This window comes from Centruroides sculpturatus, unplaced genomic scaffold (assembly GCF_000671375.1).
Source record: "Centruroides sculpturatus isolate CEXI.00-Female unplaced genomic scaffold, Cexi_2.0 scaffold1339, whole genome shotgun sequence".
NCBI classification, from domain to species: Eukaryota; Metazoa; Arthropoda; class Arachnida; order Scorpiones; family Buthidae; genus Centruroides; species Centruroides sculpturatus.
The window spans coordinates 30,738-43,129 of record NW_019385710.1 but is presented as its reverse complement, the minus strand read 5'-3'; the positions used below and the strand labels follow the sequence as shown (position 1 = coordinate 43,129).

The 12,392-nt window shown below is 34.8% G+C and overlaps 1 protein-coding gene across 1 annotated transcript in view; it reads left to right on the top strand.

Moving 5' to 3' along the window:
• The window catches only part of LOC111641416 (disintegrin and metalloproteinase domain-containing protein 10-like), a 57,178-nt gene extending 45,487 nt beyond the window's left edge, over window positions 1-11,691 (top strand). The window contains exons 8-15 of the mRNA XM_023387579.1: window positions 4,896-5,073; window positions 6,113-6,290; window positions 6,367-6,465; window positions 7,008-7,201; window positions 7,372-7,586; window positions 7,664-7,828; window positions 8,710-8,836; window positions 10,370-11,691. Coding sequence (XP_023243347.1) covers window positions 4,896-5,073; window positions 6,113-6,290; window positions 6,367-6,465; window positions 7,008-7,201; window positions 7,372-7,586; window positions 7,664-7,828; window positions 8,710-8,836; window positions 10,370-10,506 — 1,293 coding nt within the window. The 3' untranslated portion in view covers window positions 10,507-11,691. The remainder of the gene's footprint in view (window positions 1-4,895; window positions 5,074-6,112; window positions 6,291-6,366; window positions 6,466-7,007; window positions 7,202-7,371; window positions 7,587-7,663; window positions 7,829-8,709; window positions 8,837-10,369) is intronic.
• Window positions 11,692-12,392: the final 701 nt, after the last annotated feature.

Here is a 12,392-nt window from a genome sequence, read left to right as displayed (position 1 = left end):
TTCTTTTCTTAACCAAATTTTAGATTGGAGCAACTTTAATAAACTATCCATTAACCTAAATAAGACCACCTGCATGCTAATGTTGAGAGGACTCAAGAAACCACACTCGATCAAAATAGGAGGTACTAGGATAAGATACAGTGACAGTATGAAATACTTGGGTATTACTATCGACCAGGGCTGAATTGGAATATTCACATAAAAACGCTTGTGACAAGGCCATAAAACTTTCGAACCTTCTCTGCTTTCTCGCAAGAAAAAACTGGGACCTCAACAAAAACTTAACAAATATCTACCGCCTGGCCATAGAGCTGGCCATTTTTTATGGTGTGCCCTTTAGGGGGACACAGTAAATAAAGTTTACGAAAAGCGTAAGCTTCTAAAGGCTGAGCGTGTCAGCCCCCTAAAGATCACCAAAACCTACAGGACTGCCCCCACATCTGCCCTATAGATGATCACTGGCATCCCTCAAATACATCTAAGTGTAAAGACCAACGCAGCTAGCTGGTTTCTCACCAAATTTCAGTCTTTCAGATTATATGAAGACTGAGCTAATAAGTTATCTAAATATTGGCATTTTTCGCAGCCTGGGGATATGCAACAAACTTTCATGCTTAACCACAAGAACACCCAAGTTACTCTTCACAGGCATTGCAGGCATCCTGCTTTATCTCCTACCGTTAATTTTCTCACTGATCCAAGTGTTTCCAACATCAACAACGCAAACACCATCTTCACAGATGGGTCAAAATCTGTTTCTGGTACAGGCGCTGCCACCGTGCACAGAAATAACAACTGTACATACCCAGTCCACAAAAAGGGCTTTAAACTTGCGGATTACTGCTCTATTATGCAAGCAAAACAGTACGCCATCTACAAAGCATTGGTCTACATCAACAATTTCANTTTATATATATTATTTTTTATAATTTAAATTAATAATAATTGGTTGAAATTTGTTTATAGTTTAGCAACTTCACGCCCTTATTATTCAAATCTTCTTTCAGATGGGTTTGACCCTCAATGGGGTCGAGCTTGAATTACTGTAAATTTTTTTAAAAAATTAATTTCAGGGTAAGCCATTTTTTATGTCTTGTGGGTCTAATCGGGCCTAGGTGGGTGGTGAGGATTGGGTTTTCGTGTCTGAATCTTCAGTGTACTTAAAAGTTGTTTTTCGGTAAGTCGACCTTTGTAATAGGGAAGACGACGAAATTCTAATTCAATTTGAAATTCAGTATATCAATATCAAAATAATGGACAATTTGTTACACCGTAGGCGAGTCGGAAATGTCCCAAGGATTAAAATTTCTGTCGATTGCATGTTTGGGATGATCCTAGCACTGCCGCCACCAGGCGAGAAAAGCACGCGTTGATGGAGAAAATGGCTGCCTTACCAATCTCAATTTGATATGATCCTCGTGAGTCGTCAATTCGAAGATGATAACGATTTCGCGAAACTGGATGCATCTGTCATTGGGGAAAGGGAGACCAAGTGTTATCGAAAAAACAATTGACAGTGTGTGTGTGTGACGTGAAATTCTGCTGAAAACCAGTCGAAAATTGAAGATCCAGAGCACCCAGTGAGGAAGATTCTACAAAAAGAATCTGCAGTTGTATCCTTGCAAATTGCAACTGTTGTTACAAACTCGAGCACTTTGCGACCATGAAGGAAATGGACGGGGATTGTCCGCTACTTTTCATTTATCCGTAAAGGTCAGTAAGCGCATTCAGATATGGGGGTCGCAAAATCTCCACCCGTAATCGAGATGGAAGATGACAGTCCAAGGTGAGCGTGTTTTGTGCTGTTCTCAGATGTGCTTGGCCCACTTTTTGTGGAGGACAGTGTCACGGGAAAGGTGTTCTCGGACATGCTAAAAAACTGGGTGCAGGATACCCAGAAAATCACGTGGCCAGGCGTAAACTTATTACCAACGACCACTTAGCCACTGTTGGGCAGTGTTCCCACAGATATCCCGTGTCCTTAGAACTACGGCCCAATATGGCGACTCCATAAGGAACGTTGGTGTCCTGACCTTGTATTTATAGATTTTGAGAAAATAGAATGTAAATAAAAAATTAATTGATTTTATAGAAATGCAATCGGTATGTTGGTGTGTGATGTAGGACATTCCTCTAAGTTAGAAGTATTTGAACGTAACTACCGAGTTCTGTAACAATTGATCGAATAGGAGTGCATAGCGAACAAACAAACATTTTCATATTTATATATACAGTGTATAAATTTGAGTACTATATTTTATAGAAGTTTTAAAACAGTACAGAATATGAGTTTAGGCATGACGCTAACATTTCCCAGAACTAGATGGACACTCCATCTAGAAAGACCATTATACTACTTAAACTACCTTAAAACTTATAACTTAAATCAAGGAAAAGAACAGAGCTGAGCACCAAAACACTGCAAAGCAGTATAACCTAAAAATACGAAAATGGGGTTGCCCAGAAACACAAAACTAACAAGGGGAACAAAGCACCTAATAAGGGAATGAATTACAAAGAGAAAACTAACTACACAAACAGAAATTAGGAAAAAGACAAAATACTAATTAACACCGAAAAAGTTATGAAAACGGCTAGACAGTTGAACTGTATCCTAGTAAAACCTAACTATGAACTTACAACCGAAAAGGCTGAAGAACAACTCAGAAAAACCTGAAAACCAAAAATACTGCAATGCAGAAAAACTGGAAAACCAGTTGACTGAGAGAAACCAAAATTATAGTTAAAACTAAACACCTGAAGACCTAATTAACTACAAAATGAGAACTACCGTATATTCCGGCGAATAAGACGACCCTCGACTTTTGAGATGATTTTCCTTGGTTAAAAAATACGTCTTATACGCCGGAATATACTGTATATAACTTAGTCTTGTCTTAGTTTAGGTCTAACCGGAAAAACATCCTAAAAACTGAAAATTTACAAAATAAACCAGCAAAAAGCAAGAAGATAATCGAATGGAAATTGAAAAGGAGTAAAATTAAATTGATTAAATCAAAGAAACTAACTGTTTCTGCCTGGGAACTCCAAAACAGAAACTAATTTACTTAAGCGTATTGATTAATAACATGTGAAAATGGAAAATCTAGCCTATTGAGAACGAAAAAGTGACTTAAAATCTAAGCAATAACACAAATACTAACTAAAGTGACAAAAAAAAAGCAGTAAAAACACTTAATAGAACCAAAGAAACACAAAAGTAGACCTCAGCAAAAAGCAGGCAGAAGAACCCACCAACACCGAAGTACAGAAGGAAAGAAATAATTTACTAAGACATTTCTATGGAGATTACTTGGTGGAAGTGAATGCTGAACACTTGATAAGAAGGAGACGATCTGCAGAAGATTGATATGAATAGGAATAAATAATAGAAAATGAACCGAACAAATGAAACAATTAGGAGGAAAGTACCAGAGCAAAGTTATTACGGGATACGAAAATTATATTTATACGTCATGTTATTACGCACAATAATTTCGTAGAAACTATCCTCGAAGACAAAATTCTAGGAAAGCAAGGAAGAGCGAGAAAAAGGTAAAATTATCTGAAAAGTTGTCAATGCTTCTGTGGGGTTCCGAAATTATTTATGGAGTTTGACACATTTTTCTCTTCTTTATTAATGCCGTCAGATGGAGGGAATATGAAGGACAAAGACAATCTTGAGAAAGATTCAAATCGTTTGTGTGAAAATCTTTCAGGGATGAAGAATTCCACATACTTGGAAATAAATTAAATAAAACTGTAGTTTAAAGAAAGCACTCCTTTCAACAACAACATTAGATTTATTAATAGATAAAGTGAGAAAGTGTAATTTTAAAGTGAAGTCCGCCATACTCTGCTACTTGCTAATTATAAAAGTTGTAGCAAATTCGAAGAAAATGATTTCATTCGAATTTAAATATTTTAAACGGTACCTTTAATAGAAATATTAACAGAGATTTTAATACAAAAAAGTGACATTAAACTTCTAACGTCATCTACTAGACAAAGCGTGTATTACAATCGGCCTGAAACATTATGACGAAATGGAAAATTGACAAATCACCGTAATTTAAAAAAAAAATACACAATAAGAAACAAGGTTGCATGCTAATAACTTTATTTTCTTAAATGCCCCAATCTTATATCGTTTAATTTTATAATAATGAGGAAATCGATTTAAATTTAGATTAGGTATTTAATATTTTGTATTAATTAATTACCATTTGTTGATTATATTTGCTCTTATTATGCCATAAAGCAGAATGCGTTTCTGCATTCTCCTCAAGCATTTAGACTACTCAAAGTAAAGTTATAACTTCGTTAAGATCACCTAATGACTTTACAATATCGTTTAATAAATTTTCACATGTGTAATTGTCATCTTTAATCAAATTCGTAAGATATGTACCGGTGTTACTCAGAAGTACCTTAATACGTTGGTCAATGTATCTGAAGCAATCGAAGTTAGATACCTCTTTCACCACACAACCCAAATAATTCGTAACATTATTGAGAAGCGAGCAGAGCTCATTCATCTGTGATATTTGAGATTGCAATTCTTTAGAATTAGAATCACACGAATCGCATCCGTCTTCGCGACGAAGTTTGTCACCTACGGCGTTATCTACAATACTTACAACATTACTAAGGTCGATACCAAGAACTGTAAGATCTTTAAAGCATTTGTATGAATTAATTTGAANTACTAATGTTAAACTGCTTTCAAGGTTTTATATCAAATTATGTCTTATGGCAAAATTGTCATTAGCAATTAAATTTAAATAATAAATGAAGTAAACTTATTTTCTTATAAATGTATGCCCAGTTTTAATAGAAAATTTATACTGTCTTCTTTTGTTACAAAAGAAAATAATAAAAATAAATTTTTACAGCATGATTATCCTCTTGAATGTCGACCAGGTGGTAGTGAAGGAAACTTCATTATGTATGCCAGTGCTACGTCAGGAGACAGATTAAACAATAATAAATTTTCCCCTTGCAGTATTAGAAATATTAGTACGGTGCTTCGTGCAGTTTTCAATGGCGAAGGCAAAGAAAATTGCTTTCAAAGTAAGTGTGATAAATTGTATTTTATGAAAGATGGACTTTTTTTAATTTTTGTTTTATGTAATAAATATGTATAAGTTCTTAAAGTATAGAACTTCAGCTGAATAAGTCATCACAAAAGTTTTAATATTTAGAATGACTTATTTAGCTTAATTTTATATTATAACACCTTTATATTTTTGTAAAATGTGTGTTTGATATACAGTAGAGCATCAATTTTCTGTATATTGATCAACCAAAACGTCAATTAACCAAAAGTTTTCTAGTCAGCAAATTTAAATTTTCACTAGTGCTGTGGCTCTGCAGTCTTTGGCTATGTCTTTGGACTACTCCAATATTATTTTTGTTGGTGTGCGTCTTTTAGCTGGCAGCACTGTCATGATTATGAGAAGATACTTACGGATGTGTCAGGATTTGAATGAATTTCAATATGGGATAGGTCAGGGGTCGGCAGTTTGTCTAGTGAGAACTAAATTGTCATGGAAACAGGATAACAAAAGTACCAGAGAGCCACATATATGTAATACACATATGTATAGGATATGGAATTTTAGGGGGAAAAACATAACGGTATAACATTACACGGATGGACGGACACACATTCAATGGGTTATATATATAGATATGCTTCAAATGCTATCACTCGCATGCGACTCATATTGATCAACACGAGTGTGGTCATGTATGTATGGGCTAAAGAGTGGTAGAGAGTATGCCGTACGAGTCAAAGTTTGTTCAGCGGCTCTATCTCATAAACTCATAAGTTATAAGGCTGCTCGAGATGAGGTGAAATTGGAGTTTGTCTGAAGAGCTGCAAACGTCTATGCAAAGAGCTGCATGCAGCTCATGAGCCGCTCCTTCTGACCCTGGGATAGGTTAATTTTTTTGTACATAATTGGTTATCTGTAAAATTAATTTTCCAAACAACCCCAGTCCCCAATTGATTTGGATAATCGATGCTCTACCGTAATTATCAATTATAAAATAATTTTTTAAATTTCGTTTGTTATTCAAAACTACTTGTAATTTTTAACAATTTTAGAGGGAGATGGTGCTTTTTGTGGTAACAAAATTGTGGAAGCTCCCGAAGAAACATGTGATTGCGGATATGACGGAAAGGAGTGCAGTGATAAATGTTGTTATCCTCGTGATGTTAAACCTTATAAATTGGCAAATCCAAATGCTGAAAGATGTACCTTAAGGCCTGGTGCTCACTGCAGGTAAGGCTGTATTTTAAATTATTTTGAAATTGATATATTAAAAAATTGAGTTATTAATATTTACTTTTATTTGAAGTCCTAGTCAAGGCCCCTGTTGTTTGCCATCTTGTAATTTTGTTAAATTTGGAGATATGTGTAGAGCTGAAGCGGAATGTACTCTCAGTTCCTTCTGCAAATATCCTTTGAATGTATTGGAAAATATATTTTATAGATGTTTTTTTTGTCCTTAAAATATTGCAGTTTCTTTTTCTATTGAATAAGTAATCTTTTTATGAAATGGTTTAAAATGTTCATTTAAAGATTTGTAATTTTTAAAGAAATTACTTTAAAAAATGCACACTTTAACTAATTTCATGTTCTCACATTATTTTTTTAATGTAATGCATTGAGAGAAAGGGTGTTGTAAAATGGATTTCCACCAGAGCTTTTCTCAGTAAAGTTTATTATTATCACCTTAGTTTTTAAAAGAAGATACTTAATTAAATTTTTTTTTAATACTAAAATCTTTATTATTAGTTTTGAAAAATTAAGTTTTTGCAAAATTCTTAAGAAATCTTATTAGAAGAAAATTATTTCAATTCTGCATTTTATTTTAATTATAAACTACAGAAGAAAAGAAGTAAAATTCTTTTTAATTTTATATAATTATTTTTATGTACTACCTTAAATGAATAGTTTATCAATTTAGGAAAATTTATTTTCCTTAACATTATTTACTGGAAGAAGTGCAATCTGCCCAATGTCTGAACCAAAACCAAATAAAACCGAATGTAATAAAGGAACCCAAGTGTGTTGGAATGGTGAATGTACAGGATCAATTTGTCAGAAATATGACATGGAAGAATGTTTTCTCACAAGTGCAAATGGTGCAAAGCCAGAAGAAATGTGTGAAGTGGCTTGTCAAAGTAAAGGTAATGTTGACTATTAAATTGCTCAAATATATTTCATTTCAAGAATCTGAAATCAATAATGACTATTTTTGACTCTTTGCTATTTGATAGATATTAATATTGAACTGATTTTAAAATTTCTAAGTCAGTAATAATATTAGTAGTAATCTTATATTTTTATAAATTGAAAGGTCAACCATCTACATGCAGAAGTACCAATAAGATTCCTTCTATGAAAAATATTAGTGGACTGAAGCTTCAGCCAGGGTCACCCTGCAATGATTATCAAGGATATTGCGATGTATTTCAAAAATGCAGAGCTGTAGATGCAGAAGGCCCGTTGGCGCGGCTGAAAAACTTGCTTTTAAATCAGCAAACATTAAAGAATATAAAAGAGTGGATAACGGTAAAATATGAGTAGATATTTATTAATCAAATTTTAAAGATTATGTCAAAAATATTTAAGTATATTTCTTGTACTAGACGTATTGGTGGGCTGTAATGCTGATGTTGGTCGGATTAGCCATTTTCATGGGATTTTTCATCAAATGTTGTGCTGTACATACACCAAGTAGCAATCCTAGGAAAGCTCCAGCTCTTCGTATTACCGATACATTAAGACATCCTGCTGACACACTTCGCAGAAAGGTAATTTTTCTTTTCTGTATAGAGTATTGTATTTATAAAACAGATAAGAGAAATAAATTACTATATAATTTAGTAATTTTCTCACCTTTAAGTTTGAACTTTTCCAAAATTTTTTGCTTAAATTTAAGGTCTAAATTCTCTAACTTTCAAAATGGAATAGTGTTTGTGATTTTTTAACACACATTATTTAATTGAAAAAATATTTTTGATCATCATTTTAATGATCATTTTTGGGTCACATACCCAAAATATATAAAGAGCAAAACATTAAAACATATAACCTTTTTTTGGAACATAATATTTTTGTGTTATATATGTGTGTTAATGGTATTAGATCTTCTCTGTTGTAATTTTCTACTTGTCTTGGATTGTTTTCTTACTTAGGTCACAAAGTTTTTAGTTGGGACATGGAATGATAAGTCAAACTTGTTGCAGGAAAGTTTGCAATAATACTCAAAACTTGCCTATTTCCCATCTTTTCTATCAATACTGCATGAGCATTTTCCCTGGTACTGAGACTCTTATTTATAGTGTTGCTGTGTACTATACACGTTGCACATCTTGGTAATGTTTATCATTAGTGTCACTGGAATCAAAATCTTGATTCATTTGTTGATTGTAATCATCCAATTTACTACCAGTTTTAGAAATGTTGAAAGCAGACAAAAATCTTCCTATGTGGCTTGCTTGGAAGCTGCCACATTGAAATGAGCATGGTGACACAGACTACCTTCTGATAAGAAAATGACAATTTATGTTGCTTGAGATTAGTAGAGCATTCTCTATTAATCTCAATGCACAAAATAAATAATAATAATTTTTATCTTTGATTTAATAAAATTTTGAAAATATGTAATAATGAAAACAATTTTTAATTCTAGCGACATCGTCCACCACCTCAACCAGGAATTCCGAGTGGACCTCCACCACCCTATCCGGGACCTCAACCTTCGGCACCTCCTGCAAGTAGCATACCCATTGCGGGACCTTCTCGTGGTTACGGCGAAGGTCGAGGTCACTACAATAGGAGGGACAGGCTCCAACATGGGGACAGATCAAATCCGTACGTAGACGACCCGTCCTATGCGCCCGCCTATCACGGTCGTGGTACCGCCATGGAAATGAGAGTCAAATCGCACGCCTGACCCCTGCACTTCACANCGCCTAAAAGCGCACAATAAAGCTCACGAAAAAGCACAAACGAAACAAGTTGGGGCACCCTGCCCATGCAAGCAAAACAGTACGCCATCTACAAAGCATTGGTCTACATCAACAATTTCAATCAGCTTGGCGGGAAGCAGGTCTGCATCTGCTCTGACAGCCAGGCCACTCTCTGGAGCATAAGCAAGAAAGCCCAGCGTAACCATCTCCACCATCTCATCACGGAAGAACTGAAGAAAAACAAAAGCAACCTGATTTACTTTTCGGGGACTCGTGCTCGTCAAGGTGTAATAGGAAATGAGAAAGCACATATGCTGGCTAACGAGACAGCCACTTCTCCTATTACACCAAGCTTCGATGACGTCCCAACGGTGGCTATCAAGTATCTTATTAGAGAAACGCTCATCCACATGTGGCAGAGAGAATGGAAAGAAGTGCACACCAATAGGACTACCTTTAAGTTACTGCCTAACATTCCCAACCGTCTCTCTCTCAACCACATATATAGCAACTATTTCACCATCCAACTCCTCACTGGCATTGGGAACTTTCGGCAGTACCTCAATAGATTCCACCACAGCGATCCCCTTTTCTGTCAGTGTGACAGTGACACTATAGTGGATCCCCTGCACTTCATCTTTGAATGCAACCTCTATGACACACAGAGAACTCTACTTATCCACAAATCCCTCATTGAATGATTCAACTTGCCCTGCACGCCCAATCTCCTCATCAACAACAGTGCCACTTACAACGGACTTTCCGAATTTATTCGGGAAACGGGCGCTTTCAATTCAGACTTCACCAACCGAAATCAGACAAGGGACTCTTGACAAGATAGGTGACTTCTACACCAGGGGCCTTGGTAAAACCGACGAAACATGCATCCTTTTGTATCTATCAGCACTTCAAACTCCGGTATTTGTAATTGTTCTATAACCACAAAGCTCTTCATTCATATGTAATGCGCCATAACTATGTGTACAACAGTACGCCATCTACAAAGCATTGGTCTACATCAACAATTCCAATCAGCTTCGCGGAAAGCAGGTCTGCATATGTGTACATACTATGCACTATATACATATTTCGTATACCTGTATACGAAATAAAATAAAAACTGTTTTCTGTTAATCTTTGTAATATTATCTGTAAAACCAGTATAATAAGTCCTGATAATAGAAGATACAAATTCATATCGAAAATTTTCATATTAATTGAGCCCTATGTAAACAGAGTATGGCACTCTAATGCGTGGATGCCATCTTGAGGCCAAAGTTGCAGTGTCATTGCACTGTTTAGCATTTAAATGAGCAATGTTTAATAATTTAAATGAGCAGAAATCAGATTCAGAAAGAAATTATATTAAGTTANGCGAAGGTCGAGGTCACTACAATAGGAGGGACAGGCTCCAACATGGGGACAGATCAAATCCGTACGTAGACGACCCGTCCTATGCGCCCGCCTATCACGGTCGTGGTACCGCCATGGAAATGAGAGTCAAATCGCACGCCTGACCCCTGCACTTCACATAGTGAATGTAGAATTGTCCAATTATGTAAAGACTGTTTTGGATGATATCCAAAATTAAAAAAAAAAGGAAAAGGAAAAAATTGGTAAATATATACATATTTACCAATCTTTAAAGGAGGAGACGGACAATGCCATTATGTGATTTAAAATTGGTACACAATAATCTGATTGTAATCAGTTCATATCTGCCATCCTGGAAGGAATTAATGGATTAGTGTCATCAAAAATCTGCAGTTCTGGTTCAAATTTCAGTGTCTTACAGCAAAGAAAAAAATGAATTTATGAATGTTATCTTTCAATACTGGTGCTATGGTTTCAACAAACATTAGTTTTTACAAAATATATTTCTCTCAGATTTGGAAAAAATATTCAATAATTTAGATTTTTCATAAAATAGTGTACAGTGTAAGAAAGGAAAACATAACTATGCCAAGAAAGTTAAATTAAACTTTAGCTTTCCTTCATGTTAACGACAGAACCCAATTATATATGTATATATATAATTTTGGCAATGAAACAAAGTTCCTTTCATTTTTCCTCATAGAATGTCATTAAGAACAAACCTACTTTTACTTGTTAAAAATGAAGAATCTATATGAAATTTTAAATAGTTTTCTTCCTGTTTTTAGTTAGTTTTTACACAAAGTACCTATTATTTTTGAAGAAAACTAGTCAGTCCTTTACATTTTAATACTTGGCTTTCTCAAGGAAAGGCCAAAAAGTGGGAACTGATTAACATTCCATCGGGTACTTTAACCATCGGTGGCCAGTGTTTCGCAGTCTTTTCCGTACACGAAATGAAACAATGGTATTATTTTATTCAGCTGTGATTATTTAGATGGCCACTCTAGAATTACACCTAGTCAATTATGGATATATAGTGTAAATCATAATAAAAAGAAAAGAAGAAAATCTGGCCTGGCGGCCAAATTTGTGATAATTTCAACCAATGTGTACCAATCCACCTCAAGTGACCTTCCATGCATTTTATTCACTATGTACATTATGTTTGAAAGGATGGTTGAATGAGCATAATTGTTATATCATCTCTTAATTATTGCTTAATTATTGCAAATGCTGTCTCATCGAACCATCATTTTTTGAGTTTTTCTCTTTATATGGAAGCGAGTTAAATTCGAGTCCTGTCCATCGTTGTTATCGTCTGAGTAAAGAACAGTAAATGTTTTTATCTGCAGCGTAGATATTCCGTGGGACGACAATGATCGCAAAATTATAAGTGTAAAATTTTTAATGTTGCATAGATCCCACCATAGCAGCAATAGGAAGTGAGAGTTTGCATGAAGTTCTTAGTCTTCTCTTCTTTTTTTTTAATAATAATATTTTTTTATAATTATTTTTCAGTCGGACGTAGACGACCCGTCCTATGCGCCCGCCTATCACGGTCGTGGTACCGCCATGGAAATGAGAGTCAAATCGCACGCCTGACCNTAGGAGAATAAAATCCCAAAAAAAAATAATAATAATGTAAATACATCGCTTCGGACATTGTGTTCACGTTTGCTGGTAAAGTATTGTATCCAATACTTAAATTCTGGTGTTTTGACGAGCCTAAAAGTTGTACAGAAACATTCGAACATATTTGTTATTAACTATATTTAAATCTTAAGGTTCACATTTAAAAAAAAAATGGAAATATTCTAACATTTCAATTTAATTTTGTGCATCCATTCAGCCTTCCTTTCACTGGAAAATCATCTACTTCATTGTAATCTGATGCAAACTCTATGGAGGGAGGGAGGCAGAGATATAAACTATGAAAATTTTTTTAGAACAATTGCCTGTTGGCTCAATATATTCTGTTTTATAATAAAGTAAAACCTCGTTTTTAACGAGCAAAAATTCAACTCCC